Source organism: Myotis yumanensis, unplaced genomic scaffold, assembly GCF_028538775.1.
Source record: "Myotis yumanensis isolate MYYU_CA2020_CCGP unplaced genomic scaffold, mMyoYum1.0.hap1 SCAF_2, whole genome shotgun sequence".
Taxonomy (NCBI): Eukaryota; Metazoa; Chordata; class Mammalia; order Chiroptera; family Vespertilionidae; genus Myotis; species Myotis yumanensis.
In genome coordinates this window covers 160799960-160818675 of record NW_027223753.1, presented here as the reverse complement: position 1 = coordinate 160818675, position 18716 = coordinate 160799960, and the positions used below count along the sequence as shown (strand labels likewise).

General features: G+C 49.2%; 1 protein-coding gene across 1 annotated transcript in view; it reads left to right on the top strand.

The window, feature by feature from the left end:
• Window positions 1–18716, top strand: part of MYLK (myosin light chain kinase) — a 166415-nt gene that overhangs the window by 111676 nt on the left and 36023 nt on the right. Inside the window, exons 18-21 of the mRNA XM_070406351.1 lie at window positions 8629–8679; window positions 9434–9561; window positions 11441–11594; window positions 17045–17347. Of these exons, the coding sequence (XP_070262452.1) occupies window positions 8629–8679; window positions 9434–9561; window positions 11441–11594; window positions 17045–17347 (636 nt within the window). The remainder of the gene's footprint in view (window positions 1–8628; window positions 8680–9433; window positions 9562–11440; window positions 11595–17044; window positions 17348–18716) is intronic.

The window sequence follows — 18716 nt, the reverse complement described above, 5'->3', positions numbered from 1 at the left end:
GGCACAGGGTGTGGCCAGATAGCCACCGGGATAGAGGGCAGGGGACAAAAGTCTTGGTTTTATCACTAATTGAACCTGAGGCCTTGGTGAAAAAGCCCTTTGCCCCCTGGACCTTGGCCTCCTCACATGTCAAGTGGGGACTGTCTCCGACTGCTACCAGGCTTTCCAGCTCCAACAGCAGGCCCTTCAGTGGAGTGTATTTCTAAGTGACACAGTTCAGGTGGGGTCAGCCGACTCCCCTTGGTCCCATAATGTGTGGAGGCTGAAGCCAGCATGGGTTGTGTTACACAGCAGCAGACATGTCCTGGCAGGAAGGAGGCCATAAGCATAAGGCCCAGGTCTAGGGTGTTTGAGCTGGAAAGAGTCTGAATGGAGTTTTGTGTGAAGAAGACATCAGTGGGGCTTAAGGAAATGGTTTTGGGAAATACAGCTGAGGCCATGCCAGTGCAGGAACAGACTCGGGATGAGGCCTGTCGGTCTGTAGAGTTGCTGGTCTTTGAGAAAATAGATCGATGGGCTTCTATAGGGCACGTTTTCAACATGAGGTCAGTGCCTGGCCTGAGACAGGGATAGAATGAGTATTTGCTTTTTTTTCCAAATCAGTTCATGAGTTTCCATGCTTTAAGGGTCCCTGCCTCCACCGTGTCTCTGGGATTTGGGGAGAGGCAGGTTGAACGCCCCTTTGTGCTCCAGGCCTGGCCTTGGCTGAGCTGCCCTCTGGCACCGGTCACTTAGGCTTCAGTCCCCACGTTGAACCCCCCCAGATTATGATGCTTGTAGATCTCTTTGCTTTGACCTCCCATATGTGTCTGTCTTGGAAACCAAACATCATGTCAACTTAAAAGTGTCTTTGGATATCAGAAGCAGTGTCCAGTTTTCCTAAAAGGTTTCCCCAGAATCAAACCCTTCTTGTAAATATTCTCTCCAGGTCATGGGGAATGTTAAATCCTGATAGGATCCAAAGGGCTAAAAGGAGATACTGGAGAGGCTGAGACTTGGAGACTCGCCTGACAATGAAAGCTGTGGGGCCTGGGAGAGAAGCTGGGTATTTCCATGAATGTCTTTGAAAGCTGGTACCAACTCCCAGTCATTCCCAATCAGAGTATTGGTCTATGAGAAGCGATGATGCCCTCATCCTCCACTCCTGAGCTGCTGCCTGACTCCTCCCGGCTCTGCCACTATCTCCTACAAGCCAGTTAAATGGCAGGAGGGCCTGGAGGACGCCCGTCAGGCCACCCTGGCAGTGTCTCAGCCCTACCGGCTGCCTCTTTCACAACCATCCTGGCGTTTTGTGTCCTGGGGCTTGGGGGTGGGTGTTTGCAGTAACAAGAGGAGCAGTGTTCCTGTGGAATCTTCTCATGTGGCAGCCTTTGCTGTGAGGGGATGTGTCCAGGAAATTTGCCCAGAGATGTTAATTCTGGGAAAATCACCAGTATTTCTGCACAAATCTGGAAGGAGCTGGAAGGAGCCTGGTGTGTGCAGGGGAGGGGTTGGGGGTTGTCCCTGAGCCCTGAGCCCTGAGCCCTGAGCCCTGAGCCCTGAGCCCTGAGCCTGCTCCAGTGCAGGGCAGTGGGATTCAGCCTTCCACCCCCAGGCCTCACTGCTACCCTCCTGCTCTGACACAGCCTGTGGTGTGGGTGCTCCCTCCACCCTTCACCCAGGCCAAGTCCCCTTCAGGAGCCTTTGGCAAAAAGTTAATGCTGATTTTGGGAATTGTGAAGATTTTTATGTCTATTTTTAGTTAACTACCTAAAAAGGGCAATGTCCCCAGAGAGGCAGAGACCAGGGACCTACTGGTACCAAGGCTGTTCCAGCTTCATCCCCGATTCTCCTTTGCTTTTCATTATCTCAGAGCCTTTTGACTCCGTGAGACCCGCCTCCGAGCTCTGTAAATATCTCCCCAATGCTTGCTCTGGTCTTTCCACCCTTGAATCACTGGAGAGATGTACTCAGATGCCTTCGGATGGAGCAGTCTAGAAATTTCTGTGGCATGCTGATCTCCTCCCTGCCAGGGCAGAAGGTTCATGAGGCCAGGACTAGGTTAGGACTTGGACAGGCTGGGGCAGAAGCAAAAGGTGGATTATGCAGACACCTAGAGGCTGGCCTCCCCACCCCTGCTCCCAGTTTCCCTGGTGTCAACCAAATTCAAAGCTTTGATCCGTGATGTTTTCATGGGGCTGCCTCACTTCTTCCAGCCTCCCTCTCCCGTCTAGTGTGAAGGCTCAGCACCTGGCAGGTTTCATCTAGCTGGTCAGACAGGAGGCTTCTCCTTTTCATGGGAAGTTGCACCAGGATTCAAGCCCCAGGACCCATGTCTCAGCATCAGAGCCCAGGCATGTTTGTTGGAATTCCCAGGTTAACAGAGACCCTCAAGGGTTCACTCATGCCTTTCATAGCTATTTCTCAAGCATGTGGCAGGTACCGTGCTAGGCACTGGTGATACAAAAGGTGAGCACGATGGGTCCTCTTCCTGTCTCCAGGTAACTTGCTGTCGTATATGCATGTTGAGGCAAGTTTCTGGAATTGCATTGCCTTGTGATGGGTGTGGAGATAGAACCTCCTCAGAGGGGCATGGAACCCAGCCTGGTAGTAGTGAGCCATGAGCTGAGACCTGCCTGAGGAAGGTGCAACAGTCAGCAAAGAGCTGATAGCAAAAGCCTGATTTTGCAGAAACTGAAAGGCATTCAGTGTAGAGAACAGTGCCCACCCCCGAGCCCCTGATGGTGGTGCAGGGACCAACCAGCAAGGGCAGGAATCTGTGCTTTTAGCCGTTTCCCAGGTGATTATGAGGCACGCTAAATTTGAGCATTGAAGGCAAGGGTGAGGGTGTTCCCCAAGAGGGAGCAGTAAGAAAGCAGGCTGGAGATGAAAGCCAGGAGCAGATCCCCAAGGGCCTTGGAAGATGAGTCGGACTTGATCCTGAGTGACAGTGGGCAGTCACAGGAGAGGTTGAGACAGATCTGTATTCAAGAAAGACAACTTTGGACACAGAATGATGGATATGTTAGGGCGGGGCCTAGGAGTGGTATAGTTAGAACTAGAATGGTGACAGAGGGGATGTGGAAGGTGGCAGTCCGAGGAGCTTTTTAGTTGATGGACTTGGCATATATTAGTGACTGGATATGGGCAGGGAGGGGGCCTTGGGAGAAGGGGACACGCAGTGGTGTGGGAGAAGATCCTGGTTTGGATTTGGGGTGTATTTCTACTCAGCTACATGTGCTCTTACGAACCCAGCAAGTCATCTGGCTTTTGTGCAAATCCATCTCCATTTTTGTGAAATGGAAACAGTGTGAGGTGCCCTGCCTGTGTTTGATTGGGGTAAGAACCAAATGAGAAAAAGGATGATGTGCCCACGGGTTAAAACAGCTAACTGAATCCAGCTCTCTACAGAAAACCAGTTTGGAATCAGGTGACTCAGCTCTCCAACCCGTAAGTCAGGTTCTTCTAAGCCCAGAAACAATGGACTGCAGCAGATGGTCATATAAAATATGTGTAGAATAGGATACAGAACATTGCTGGCATTTAAAGTTGTTTTTACTAATAGGAACCAAAGCAGTTTCAAATGCTAACCAATTCAAACAGCAGAAGCTCCAAATTTAAAGAACAAATATAAAACTTTGGCCTTCAGTTTCACTTGTCTGTAACACAGACAGACAGATATTAGCTCAGACTCTACTTCTGGCACATAGGTTTACCCAGGGTGGCCAGGAAGAATATAAGTCTCAGCGTGGGACTTTGGCATCATCTGATTTCATACTGTGCTGCTGCCCCTTCCTTATCAGCTCCTGGCCCACCACTCCAGGGGCTGTCAGCCTCCTTCCGGCCCCAAGAGCCCCAACCACAGCTGCATTCATTCGTCCTAATAAAGCACCACAGACTAGAAGTTCAAGATCAAAGTGTCAGCAGTTTTGGCTTCTCCCAAAGCTTCTCTTCATGGCTTGTAGATGGCTGCCTTCTCGCTGTGACCTCACATGGCTTTTCCTCTGTGTCCCAATTTCTTAGGACCCACCCTCCCAACCTCACTTTAACCTAATTACCTCTCCAAAGGCCCTATCTTACAGTCCCATTCTGAGGTATGGGCATTAGGGCTTCAACATACGAATTGGGGGGACACAGCTAAGCCCACAGCAGGCCTCCACAAAGTTCCTCTGATCGGATGGCTTTCCCTCTCCACAGGAGGTCAGAGCCTGGCTGTGGTCCAAGCCTTTCTTCTTCCCTTGACAGCCTCTCCCTTCCAGTTATGCCCTCTGCCTTCCCAACAGCCTGGGATGAAGAGGGGTTGGGGGGGCGGGGCTTCCTGGCTCAGCTAGTCATGGGTATTTCGTGTCCCATCCAGTATCCACTCGTGGGGGATTTGTCTTTCTCATGTTCTTCCTGGCTAGCATCTTTGAGCTCTCCCTTTCCTAGCCTTCAGACTCTTCTCTCTCACCTTGGAAGAAACCTTAGCTTGACATTCCTCTTCTGTCACTCCATTCCTCTCTGTCGCTTTCACCTCTGAAATTCTGGATGGATTAGTTGACTCCCCACCTGTTTCCTTAGAATCTCCTCTGGAGTGACTTCCGACACCCCTGTCCCACTGCACCTGCCCTCTCCCACACCACCCATCACTCGGTGCTGGTCATACCTAAAGCTCACTTCCCAGTGTTCCTTGTCTTCTTCCCTTGGCTACAGTGGCTGTCCTTCTGCCTCTCGGAATCCTTCCACAGCCCCTCTCCTTCATCCCAGCTCCTCACTGTGGGCATCGCCTGGGATCAGACCCTGGCCCCTGCTCACCTTCACTGCATTCTTTTCCCCAAAGAGCTAACCCATATCAGTTTCCATGATATTCCATCTTTGATCCTAAAATCTTTCACTTCCATTCTCCACCAACCTTTCTCTGATCTCTGAATTCTGATCCTGGGCTTTTGCCTACATACAGATTAAATTCTTTCATCCGACACTTTCACTCTCACCAAGTCAAACCACGTCTTTCACTCCCAAATTCCATAATCTATCAATATAATTTACCCCATTTATCCAAGCAAGAATTCTCTAAGGAGTATTTGTACCTCCCTCTTGTTTTAGCCCCTACTTTATTTAACTTTTCCTCTGTCTCTTATTTATATCTTCTGCTTCTCTCCAAAGAAAAGAAGCTGCCTTTATCCAAGCTGGTGCTGTGTGACCAGTTCCTTCCAAGAGTATGGCAGTAGCTTCCTAATTGGGTGTCCTTGTACCCAGGGATTGTAGAGACCGCCAGATGTCCTCTAGCCCAGTCAGACTGAGGACAAAGACCCAACTCTCAGACTTGGCATCCTACACCAGCACTGTCCAATGCAACCTTCTGTGACAGTGCCGTGTTCTATGTCTGCACAACATGATAGCCACTAACCACGTGTGGCTATTGAGCACTTGGAATGTGACTAGTGTGACTGAGGAAATGAATTTTTAATTTTCTGGGATTAAAATTGTCATACTATCTTCACACCACTGCTCTCTAATCCCAGCTTTGTGCTCTGGCCAACCTCCACCAAACATCACCCTGGTTCTCAGCTCAGAGCCACTCCCTGTCCCTGAGTGATGGGATGGCGCTGCTCGCTTCTCTAGTCCAGATCTTCTCTAGTCCGCAGGCCCATTCTGTGCCCCAGCCTTTAACCCTTCCTAACCATCTCCTTTCCCCCTCATGTGAACAGCCATGTCATGTGGCTGGATAAATTTATTTTTTAAACTTTCTATTCAACTTCTAATTTGAAATAATTTCAGATTTATAGGAAAGTTGCAAAAATAATACAAATAAATCTTGTATACCCTTCACTCATATTCTCCAAATATCAACATTTTACCATGTTTGCTTTATATTTTGTCTCTCCCTCTCTTTTTCCATCTCTCTTTCCCACTACACACACACACACACACACACACTTTATAAGCAGTTTGAAAGTAAGTTGCACATATGTTGTCCTCTGCACCTAAATTCTCTAGTGTATATTTCCTAATAACAGTCTCTTATAAAAGAACAGTTGGGAGATCAAAACACAAAATTAGCACTGATACAATACTATCTATCATCTAATTTATTGGACTTAGTAAAAATTTTCCAGCTGTCCTATAAATGTCCTTTATGGCAAAAGAAGAAGGCCACGTGTCTTGACATTTAAGCTCTTGAAGACAAGTTGATTTCTACATTTGGTTGGTTTTCTCCTCAGTGCCCCGGCTAGTAGTCTGTACTGATTGGCATGTGCCCTGTACATAGTAGGCCCTCAGTAAGTCTTTATGAGTTGAATGGACAGATCAATGATGGTGACGAACTAGGGTGAACTTGATGGAGGCAGGCCTCTCCCTGGGCTCAGCCACGTAACTGGCAGCCATCAGCTCCGTGCTCTCAGTGTGCTTCTGTCAGGGACCAACTGCTTACAGGATGCTCGGGGTTCCCAGGTGGGTAGCAGCACTCCTCCCGTTTTACTGATGCACAACTGACAGCCCACAGAGTTATCTGACTTACCTGTGGCCACAGAACAACTCCGTGCCCAAGCCAGGGCATAACACTGCTTCTCTGTAACATGCAGAGGCAAAACCCTGCTCATTTATCCAATAAATAGTTATCGAGTGCAGCTGTGTGTCGGCACATTGGGTTCACAGCTTATACTTTAGGGCAGTGGTTCTCAACCTTGGCTGCACATTAGAGTCACCTGGGAATCTTTTTAAAATTCTGATTTCCAGGCCTCATCCTCCGGAAATTCTGTTTCTTTGATACTAATGTTGTAGCCCCACCCCATAACAAAGAAACAGAATTTCCGGAGGATGAGGCCTGGAAATCAGAATTTTAAAAAGATTCGCAGGTGATTCTAATGTGCAGCCAAAGTTGAGAACCACTGCTTTAGGGGGAGGCTAAGGGCAAGCAATAAATAAATAAATAGTTTGTACATGGGGATAGGTGCCCTGAGGGAGATAAAGTGGGGTACACATGATAAAGAGTGCTAGGGGTGTAGGATTGATATTTGATATAAAGTGGTTAGGGAAGATCTCATTGGTTAAATGACTTTCCTCCATTTTTTTGTGTTAAGGTATAATTTACATACATTAAAACTTACCCATTCTAGTGCACAGTGCTGTGAACCTTGACAAACGCTTACAGTCATGTAACTACCATCACAGTATAATATGGTTCTATCACCTCAAAACATGCCCCTGTGCCTCGCCCTGGTCCGGTGGCTCAGTCAGTTGGAACGAAAAAGGCTACAGGGTCAATTCCCAGTCAGGGCACTTACCTAGGTTGTGGGTTTGATTCCTCTCTCCCTTCCTCTCTTTCTTTCTTTTTTTAAAAATGTATTTTATTGATTTTTTTTTTTTTACAGAGAGGAAGGGAGAGGGATAGAGAGTTAGAAACATGGATGAGAGAGAAACATCGATCAGCTGCCTCCTGCACACCTCCTACTGGGGAGGTGCCCGCAACCAAGGTACATGTCCTTGACCGGAATCGAACCTGGGATCCTTCGGTCTGCAGGCGGACGCTCTATCCACTGAGCCAAACCGGTTAGGGCCCTTCCTCTCTTTCTAAAAATCAATAATGAAAAAAAAATGCATGTTCTCGGTGAGGATTAAAATAAACTAAAACATATCCCTGTGCCTCTTAGTGGCCAACCCCTCCACCACTCACCTCTGGCAGCAAGCACTAATCTATTCTCTGTCCCTTTCGAACATGTAATGGAAATAGAATTATACAGTACGTAGCCCTTGATTTTGGTTTCTCTTAGCCTAAGAGATAAATCACCGATGAGATTCATCCATGCTGTATATCTGTAGTTTGCTTATTTTTATTGATGAGTAGTATTTCATGGTATAAAGGTACCACAGTTCATCCATTCTTCAGTTGAGTTTATTTGGATAACTTCTAGTTTTGAACAATTATAAATAAAGCCACTATAAACGTTCACGTTCAGGTATTTGTTTGCATGTTAGATATTCATTTCGCTTGGATAAATAGGTTAGATGGCTTTTGAGCGGAGACCTAAAAAAAATGAGAAAACAAGCCATGAAGATAGCTGAAGATATTTTTGCCTATTTACCACATTGTTATTTAGCCAAATGAATAGGTTTGTGCTGCAAAACTGGTCTGTTTGGGTCATTTTTAAAATGTGAGTTGTTTGGCAGTGGGAATGGAGGAGACCATTGGTTAGTTCATTCATTTGTTCATTCATTCATTGATCCATTCAACAAAGATGTAAAAAATGAAAGCCACCAGTCCACAGTCTGCGACCCAAAGGAAGCCTGAGACCCTTGGATCCACACCAAAGGCTAATTTTAGTTGGTTTATCTGACATAATTTCCTTTCTGAGTTTCCTGAAAGTTGGGGTGAGAGAATAGTGAGTGAGTTTGGGTATGGTCATTGAAATGGATAATGGAGGCTAAAGCATTGTTTAGTTTTTCTCTCAATGGAGGCCTCAGGGACCCCCTCCAGAGGCCCCCAAGTCCTGATATTCATTTGATTGTGAGGTTGTCTGTGTGAGACAGCAAGATCCCCAGAAAGACACACAGGACTGAGGGCTCTGCCTGGATGAAGGGCCAGCGGGCAAGACAGCGCCCTCCTAGGATTCAGGAGCTTTGGGAAACACAGAACTGACAGAAAGTAACCCCTGAACTTCTTCGTTTTAGGTGATGCAACTGTGAAAAAGAAACCTGCCCCCAAGACACCTCTAAAAGCAGGTAATTGGTCATAGCAATGTGTGGGGGCAAGGGAGTCATCTACCAGGAGGGGTTTTCCGTTGTCCTGCTAGCCAGACCGCTGGGCATGTGGTCCCAGGAGGGCACACCTCGTTCAAGCTCAGCGTTATTCAGGCTGAACCTTCCCCCAGAGCCTCTGCATAGCTTGGTCCCCAGCCTCTCACTTACTTGTCTTTTCTCCTGCTTCCCCTGTAAGGACAGCATCACACAGTAGTAGTGACTCTCCCATCCCTTCTGCAAAATTCTGCTTAACCCTCTGCCCTTCACTCTGTCTCTAAGGAGGCGATCTGCTCTGTGCTGTTTAATGCTCTGCTCGGTCTTCCTTGTCACATGGAATCTTGTCTGTTTCCATTGGAAGGCATTTGGGGACATGAACCATATTGAGCCTCTCAGCCAAGGTGACCTGGAGGTTAAAGAGCAAGGTGCTGTCTAATTAATAAAGGAGTTAGAATGTAGATTCAAAAAATTAGGGCAAGATACAAATTCCTGAGCTACCAACAAATGGAGAATAATGCCATGTCACTGTATGGGCCACATCCAGGGAATCAAAATAAAGAGGTGAACAAGCCTAGCAAGTCCACCAGCTCAGATGTTCCGAAGCAGTGACCACGTCCCTCAGTCTTACCCTGGAGGCTCCAGAGAGGAGCAGCAGACCGATGTGGACAGGAGTGTCGCATGAGATGGGCAAGTCTGAGGCTCCCTCCTCCTCACTCACCTTCTCGCCTGTCCCCTGCAGCCATGCCCCCCCAGATCATCCAGTTTCCGGAGGACCAAAAGGTGCGTGCAGGAGAGTCTGTGGAGCTGTTTGGTAAAGTGACAGGCACCCAGCCCATCACCTGCACCTGGATGAAGTTCCGAAAGCAGGTCAGTGAAGAGGGGGGTGGCCTGGGAACAGTCACGCAGCCTCTAGGCTGAAGGGGGTGGGAAATGCTCTAACGGAGACAGCATCACCCTCATCGCAGGGGCTTAGGAATGGGGAGCCCTCACCACTCACCACCCGGTCATCACAGCTGAGTTCTTAAAATAACCTTCCTTCCAAATCTACAAATAATACCTGCATTATAGACTAGCTGTATAATAGAGACAAGTATGAAGGGAGCAATAGAAACCACCCTTGGTTCCCACCTGACTTCGATATCTCAGGCTAGAATTCTACTCAGAGTCAGGAAAATGGAACCACGAACCTAAATGCCCTGTCAGCCCCTGTACGGGTTCTTCTGTGATTCTGTGCCAGCCTGATGAACCCAATCTGTGGGAACAGCTTAAACTTACCACATGCCGAAGGGATAAAAGTGAATCTGAGTATTTGGATAGATAAATTGTACGTAAAATAGAATTTTGGCTTGCTGGCCCAGAAATCAAGCTACCATTTATAATCATGGCCCTATGGGAAAATGTTTGGAATTCCAAACAACCAGCTCTTAAAGGAACTTGGAGATCCCACACTGGCAGTGTGTGCCCAGATGCATGATCAACAGAGGCCCTGGGACCGTGGCTGGCACGGATGGGAAACTCTACAGAAGGGGTGAAGATTTCTTCTGAGCCCTCTGTTGCTCAATTTCCAAACCATCAAGTTGTCTTAAGGCCCCCAAGTGGGAGGCTAGTACCAGGAAGGAAAGGAGGGTTGGTCTCAAAAGACAAAAAAGAGAAGCTGGCCTTTAGCATCCCAAAGCATGTAGCTCTGGATGATGTCTGGGCCAGTGTCGCCTGAAGTAGGGTAGAGTCTCATCCCTTCTCAGAGACATTTAGCCCCGGCTCAGCTCTGTCTCTTTCTGTAGTGATGGGAATGTTCTGTATCTGTTCTCCAATATGTAGCCACTAATCACATGTGGCTGTTGAGCGCTTGAACGGTGACTGGTGTAACTGAGGAACTGAATTTTAAATGTTAAGTGATTAAAAGTTATTATAATAGCTCTGTTGAGTTATAATTAACACACCACAAAATTCACTCTGCTAAACTCACCCTTTTAAAGTGGTTTTTAGTATACTCACAAGGTTGTGCGACCATAACAGTTATCTAATTCCAGAATATTATCAACCCACACAGAAGCCCCAGACCCATTAGCAATCATTTCCTCCCTCCCACACCCCCGGCAACCATTCGCCTACTTTCTGTCTCTATGGATTTGCCTATTCTGGGCATTTTATATCAGTGGATTCCTATAATGTGTTTCCTTTTGTGTCTGGCTTTTTTCCACTTAGCATAATGTTTTCAGGGCTCATTCGTGTTGTAGCACAAATTAGAACTTCGTTCTTTTTTATGGCCAAATAATTTTCCATCATCTGGATGTACATTTGTTTATCCATTCACCGGTTGATGGGTGTTTGGGTTGTTTCCACTTAATTAAAAGGTAAATCGCCACATGTGGCCAGTGGCTATGGTTTCAACAGCACAGAAGAGGTCAGAACCCATAGGCTGGGCTTCATAAGTGACTTTGCTCAGATGTGCTCTCCCGCCCTCCCATCCCAGGGTGGAGCAGGGAGACGAGGACACTTCTGAACTCCGATCTAGAGCAGCAACTGCAGAGTCCCTTCCCTGACCCTGCTCAGCACGCCTGCCCTGCCTGCCCTGGATCTGGACCCCACAGGGAGGCTTGGCTCTGGAGGCAGCAGAGGAGGGGTCTTGCGGGGGAGCCCAGAGTCCAGACCCACCCCACACAGCCACAGCCGTGCAGTGAGGAATGGGGGGTCCCCCCCCTTCCCTGGCCCTCATCTCCAGCGCTTGCCCACTGTCTGCCCACAGATCCAGGAGAGTGAGCATATAAAGGTGGAGAACAGCGAGAGCGGCAGCAAGCTCACCATCCTGGCCGCCCGCCAGGAGCACTGCGGCTGCTACACGCTGCTGGTGGAGAACAAGCTGGGCAGCAGGCAGGCCCAGGTCAACCTAACCGTGGTCGGTGAGTCTGGGTGGGTGGCCTGGCAGTGGGGGATGGGAAGGGTAGAGAGCCCTCAGGCAGGATGAGGGACCTCAGGGTCTCACCTCCCAGGGACCTACTCCTTCTGCACCCATCCTCTCTGCCCACAGCCCCTCGGACTCCACTTTACTTCCCTCTCCCCAAGCTCACACGGTTGCTGTGCTTCATGCTCATGAGAACTCCAGATCCCAGGCGCACACCCTCGCAGTGTCTTCCTCTCCCTGTGAGTCCCTCCTGGCTTCTCTCTTTCTGCTCTTCAGAGACCTGAGCTCCGCTGCTCCAGGCCTCTCCTACTGGCATGGCAACTCCCTCTCCCTCTCCGCCTCCCCCGCCCCCAGCTCTGTCCTCTTGAAGTCTTCACCTTGGATCAGTGCCATCTTCTTCAGGTACTGCTCCTCCGCCTGACTTTAGGGGCATTGCAGGAAGGTCCCATCAGCCCACAGTCTGGACTGTGATAAGATCCAGGGTTGGCTGAGGCCTCGATGTTGCTCAGTGCTGCTCAGTGCCCTCTCCCACTCTGAGGTAGCTTGTCACCCTGCAGGCTGTGGCCTCCGACTTCTCGGAAAACTAGGAGGCATCAGGCCTGACCTTGCTCAGCTTCACGGCCCCGCACCTTCAGGCATCTCTCTGTCCACCCCCAGGCTGACCGCACCCTCCAGGCTCTGGGCCTGGCCAACCCCTCTCTCCCTGAGGCCGCTTCCTTCTCCTGCACTCTGAATCCCCAGGCTCTTGGGGTTCCACCCCCTCCTCTCTTCTCTTCCACTCCACCTCTCCTTCTCTCATCTTAGCCAAACACACAGGCCTGCATGACTCCTGCAACACGTCGTCTTGCTTCAGCCATCCCACATCTCTTCCCGCTCTCTTCATGGCCAAACCCTCTGAGAGGGGGTGCTCTCTACTCTGCTGATTCCTCACCTCCAGGCACACGTCAGCTCCCTGCAGCCTCCCTCCACACCCCAGGAGTCTACTGGGATCACCCCTCTAAGGTCACCGTGACCTCCTAATCCTAAACCCACTCCCTTTTTCTTATCTCCCACATCCCAATATTGGGCGGAGTCTGTCTCCAGGCTGTTTGTGAAGTTCACTTTTTCCTCTTTATCCCAGTTGCTGTGTTGATCATGCCATTGTCCACTCTCTCCTGAAACAGCCACTAGCTTTCTAATTGGTCCTCCACTGTTGGTCAAGCTCAGTTCCTTGCCCTCCACCCCCACCCTATTGGCAGGTGCTCAGGACAGGAAGGAACAGATGACACAGCAGACTGATGGACATTAGGCCGTGTTCCTGCACATTTGTGGGCCTCCATACATTATGCTCATGAAAGCCTTTGACCTGGGGTTTATTGATCTCATCTTTCTTTTGTTTCCTCAAGTTGGGAGTTTTAAATCTGGGAATCATTGTACCGGGACTTAGGGAATAGGATTCTCATCTACAAAAGATGGGAGAGACCCTTTCTCACTCTTCTTCTCTTTGGTGACTCTGGATGCTTACTTCAGTAGTGTCCCCTGTGGAGTCAGGAACTTGGGGGGCGCAGGGAGGGGCGGACGGGGGACGGTGTTGGTGCTAGTGGTCCAGTCTGTCTTTACATTAAGACCTGTACCTGCAGTGCTGATTTGGCTCCACGCCCTCACCTGTTAGCAAACATTGGTTCCCAGTTTTTCTGGGTGGGCAACTTTGGGGTCCACTCCTTTGAACTGCTCTTCTGTGACCACTGCCCCCTACACTGGGCCAGCTCCACTCTGTGCCACACTCCCCTCCCCCATCCCCACTGCACGAGCTGCAGTTCTGGCCTTTTATGGTTTAGTTTCTCATTCTCCTCGGCCAGTACTGACAGGGCCATTGGCGTGGCTGCCCGCCAGCTGGCAGGAGCAGCATGTTAAATACCGTCCTGGGAGGGGAATGGAATGGAGGGGATGGGCTTTCTGTCTGCCTCCCCCTCGTAGGGCTAAGAATAGAATTGCTCAATAAAATGGGACTTGCATTGATGCAAACATCAAGGCCACATTCATTCAGAGCCCATGGATTTAGAATTAGTCCAAAGTAAACCTGGATTAAGCCCAGATTTACCTGCGCGTCTCTAAGGACATCTGTGTATTATCTGATCAGGGCTGAATAACTAAATGTAAAATGTAAAGGAGGTGAAACAGGGGCAGTTTGGCTTACTCTGGATGGTGTTCAAGCATGTTGGAAGCATCCGTTTACAGGCCAGCTAAATAAGGCTGCTTTAGCACAACTTCTGCTTGTCAGCAGTAAACGTCTCTTCTTGTACATTCTTTAAAGCACCACTTTCTTTTCAGATAGTCTATGACGCCCATTTTATACATGACAATAAACATAAGCCTTCCCCTCCATTAGTTTAAATGAGTTATGCTTAGCTTTTTTAAAGGCTTATGTGTTGAAAGGCAGTGCAGGGATTTGTGAAGCTCCAAGGGCCTCTGCCTCGGCCGGCACCTCTAGCCACAACCTCAGAGGGTGGGGGTGCCACTTGGGCAAGAGAGCCCAGCCCAGCCCAGATGATTTCCTTCCTGTAACTTGTCCAGCAAGAGATAAACAGGTCGCTTTGCATATCTTTAAAGGAGAAAAATAAAGTGGAGGGAGCCCCAAATACCCACTAATCCCCAAATGCTATCTGAGCCTGGAACTTGCATGGTATTTAAGGGCAGGAGACTTGCCTTCGTAATGCCTGGCTTAGATTTCAGCAAGATGTGATCTTGATCTTATTCTACCTGATAGCCAGGAGCAGGGATCTGAAGATTTTTCAGAATCTCCTTTTGGCTCTGCCAGGGCCCAGAGGGTATTCTTGGTAATCAGAGTGCCTTAGCCTCCCAGGGGCCAAGGGCCAGCTATCCAGGTAGATGACCCTGGAGCCTTTGCAAGCCCCTGGCATTCCAGGAAAGATGCGAGTGACTGCGACATGCCAGTGAAGGCAAGCCAGGCAGGTGAAGCACAGCCGCAGATCATTGTCAGACATACAGGCAGGCAGAGCCCGCCAGGATGGTTCCTCGTGTGAGAAGCGTTAGCCTCGAGAGCCTCCATTTTCTCAGGAGTGGGAGCATTTGCTGAGCAGAAACCCCACTCTGTTAGTCAGGTTTCTGGGGAGCCAGGGAGTCATCCCCAGGAGCCCTGGAGCTCCAGGCCCTAGACTCTGAGGCTGCTGCCCTCCCAGACCAGGTCAGCTGTGCCTGTAGCGTGGAGGGCAGGCCGCAGGCGCTCTGCTCTGAGGGGTTCACCCCTGGCGAGTCTGCCTCTGCAGGTTGTGAAAACCAGGGAGCATCAGACCCAGCCCCTGGCCCTGAGGCAGTGGGGCTTCCAATCTCAGACCACCTCAGACTTGGGTCCTTTCTAAACCCCTTCATTCAAATTCCTTGAAAGCATGAAGCTTCACTTGGAATTAAAGCCCCGCTCTCCACATTTTCCGTCTTCACTCGCACGGCAGGGGGTAACATCCGTCATATGCCCGTTTTCTTGCTTTCACCAAGAGACTGGACAGGGTGGAGCACAAGTAGTACCTCTTCCACAGTACACACGTCTCAAAGTTTTCTCTTCTTGACCAAAGCAGAAGGGGAGAGAATCAGTCAGTGGGTATACTGCATTCATTACATAAACCCAGGTGACTCTAAATGTGGCCAATCAGAGGTGTTCCAGGCCATGTGTGTGAGGGGGAAGGGTCGGGGAGGGGGGGGAACAGTGGGTCTGTCTTTCGTCCTTTGGGCTTTCTTACTGTTTTAGTTGGGTCCTAGAGGGCTGGGTCCACTTGCCTCTAAGAGAGTGTAGAGCAATAAACATCTTAGCCAACACGAGAGGTATTTCTAAAAAGTCCAACATGTCTTTCAGAAGAAACAGTTTTCCTAAGAGAACATAACACCCAGTGAAAGTGGATCCATCACAGGAGGCCTCCAGAGTGGCTGCAGAAAGGAGGCTCTGTCACAGTCCCAGCATCACCACCGCGGGCCAGGCCTGGGTGGCAGGGTGGCCGGTTTCCAGGCAGGGTGTCCTTGGCTGGAATGGAGAAGCCGCAGGGCTTGGGGGAGGGGAGAGAATGAATATGTGTATGTATTATGTACTAGTATATGTTTACACACACACACACACACACACACACACAGGCAGGATGTTTTTTCCCCCTATGTGCACAGGGTCATTTGAAAGAACCTTCTTTGGGTTTCATGCCTGTCCCTAGATTTGCTCGCTTGATGCTTGCAAAACCTCTAAAGGGAACATGCATAGTAGCACCATGTTTCCAAATGAAAAAGACAAACTAGTCTTGGGAGTTGAGGAATTCACCAGGGTTCACGCTATGTGAATAAATAGCATATAAATTCCCATAGCACAAAGGCATGGTTTTAATTATTAGCTGGGGGGCTCTGCACCTCTCCCTGCTTTGGAGGGATGAAGGGTTGCTAAATACTGTGACTAACCCAACGACCTGCGGAAACTGAATCCGAAAAAATAGGAAAATTTGGTTCAGATGAGCAACTGACCAAGTCAGAAAAGCTCAAGAGCCTTATGTAGTATCGGCTGCGTGACTCGCCTGGCAGTTGGCAGCGTTTCTGGTTCTTAGCGTTGCTGGTCTGAATGGGAAGGCAGCCCGCCAAAGCGACCACTTCTTGTGTCCTCAGCTCTTTTTCCGGTCCTTAGTCAGGGATGGTTGTGATTTTCTGTCTACTGCTACTGTGGTTTGCTTTTGGAATTCTTCACTCGTTTTATACCAGTTCTATGTGGATAGAAGAGATAGGGCAGGGATAACTTTAAATGTGTCACAAAGTCAGAAATAAACTACTACAACAATGACAGCAGTAATGGCTTCTCAACTCGGCCACTTTCCTAAGAACTTTTCATAACCACCTTGTGATCCAAGTACTATTCTTACCCACATTTTGCACTGTACAGACAAGGAAACTGAGGCACGGTAGTAGTGAGTGGGGTCAGAGCTGTGTTCAAACCTGGATCTGTCTGCTTCTCAGCGAGGCAGGCGTTTCTCAAGTCTCAAGGAGAGTGTAGCCTGACCCCTAGGTATGTCATAGATCGTAGGTCACTGGCCTAGGGCCGAAGGATACACACACACACACACACACACACACACACATTGAACCCTCTCTCAAAACATTTTTTATGGGAAGCAGTCCACGCCTTCTGGGCAGCTTCCTAGATCTGTTTACGCTGAGAAATATGCTTATGACCGGGACAAAGTACAGGAAATCAGGGCTTGCAGACTGGACAGCTAGCCAAAAGAAAAGACTTTTCTCGAGCACATAGGTATCTGTAGGGCTTTCTCATAGTGTGTGCATAGGTGTGACTGTGGATGAGGGAACCAGAGCCCAGACCGGGGATGTCAGCTTGAGTTCTCTAAGCTCCTCCCCAAAAAACCTGATTCAAAATCTTTCTTTCCCTGAAATTCTGAAGAGTTGGGTGATATTGTGCTTCTCCATCCCCAGACAAGCCAGACCCCCCAGCCGGCACGCCTTGCGCCTCCGATATCCGGAGCTCCTCGCTGACCCTGTCCTGGTACGGCTCCTCGTATGATGGGGGCAGTGCTGTGCAGTCCTACAGTGTCGAGATCTGGGACTCGGTGGACAAGACGTGGAAGGAACTAGCCACGTGCCGCAGCACCTCGTTTAACGTCCAGGACCTGCTGCCTGACCGAGACTATAAGTTCCGTGTGCGCGCCATCAATGTGTACGGAACCAGCGAGCCGAGCCAGGAGTCTGAACTCACAGCGGTGGGAGAGAAACCTGAGGGTAAGCTGCCTTCACTTCGTCTCTGGCCTGAAATAAATGTGCGTGAATTACCTTGTGCAGGTAGAAACCTGGACTGAGAGGGGTGCAGAGGAGTGGGGAAGACATCCATGGTGACAGGCAGCATTTTGGGGGATCTTGATTTCCAAGGTTGTGATGCTGATCCATACTTTAAAAGAAGTACATACCACTTTTTTTAAAAAAAAATTAAATCTTTATTGTTCAGATTATTACAGTTGTTCCTCTCCCCCCCCCCCCCCATAGCTCCCCTCCACCCGGTTCCCACCCCACCTTCCGCCCTCACCCCCCCCCCCCCCCCCCGCCCCCTGCCCCGTTCTCATCCATGCCGCCATCTTGGTTTCTCTCTACATACCACTTTTTAAGCACCATTGACACACTGCCATCAGGGGCAATGGTGTGTCAATCAGCACGGTCCTGGAAGGCAGGAGCTCAGGTAGACCTAAAGTTTCAATATCTCCCTTCCTCCTCCTGTTGCACTCAGATTTGAGTGTCTACTCGGTGTCAGGTCCTCGGAACACCAAGACAGATAAGACAAGTTGCTTAAACTCTAAGGGGAACCCAGCCGGTGTGGCTCAGTGGTTGAGAGTGGACCTATGAACCAGGAGGTCACAGTCTGATTCTCGGGTTGCAGGCTCGATCCCTGGTAGGGGGTGTGCAGGAGGCAACCAGTCAATGTTTCTCTCTCATCACTGATGTTTCTCTATCTTCTCCTCCCTTCCTCTCTGAAATCAATAAAAATACATTTTTAAAAAATCTAAGGGGACAACTGTGTACACAGCTAATGATGGCGAGATGGTCTACATCTATCTAGCAGTATGAACAAATTGCAAAGGAGACACAGCAGAAGGCATGAGTAATTTGCCATGGATGTTGAGGAAGGCTTCCTAGAGGAGGTGGCACTTAAAACGAATAGGCTTCTAAGCAACAGGGAAGCTAAGGAGAGGCATCTCTCACAGCGGAAACAGCATGAGCGAAGGTACCAAGTGATGGAAATGTGTGGCCTTTTGAGAAGCTTGTGAGTGGCCAGGGCATGTGCTGTGTGAGTCAGAACAGGAGGAAGCAACCCTGAATGGGCAGTTCAGGTAGAATTGTGAAGTCTATCAAAGATCTTTGGGCAGGGGGTTGATATGATAGATCTGGGGGTTTTTGGGGGTGTTTTTTTAATGCAACCTACTGTTTATTTCAAGTAGCATACAGGCTCCAGCTAGACAGACCCATGTGTTCCTAAGACTTTTGGAATGTTGCCTTTCGTGGGAGATTCTTTTACTATGTACAATGTTATAATTTGGCATCTGTATAGACTGCAAAGTGATCACCATCACAAGTCAATTTTTTAAGAAGAGAATTAGAG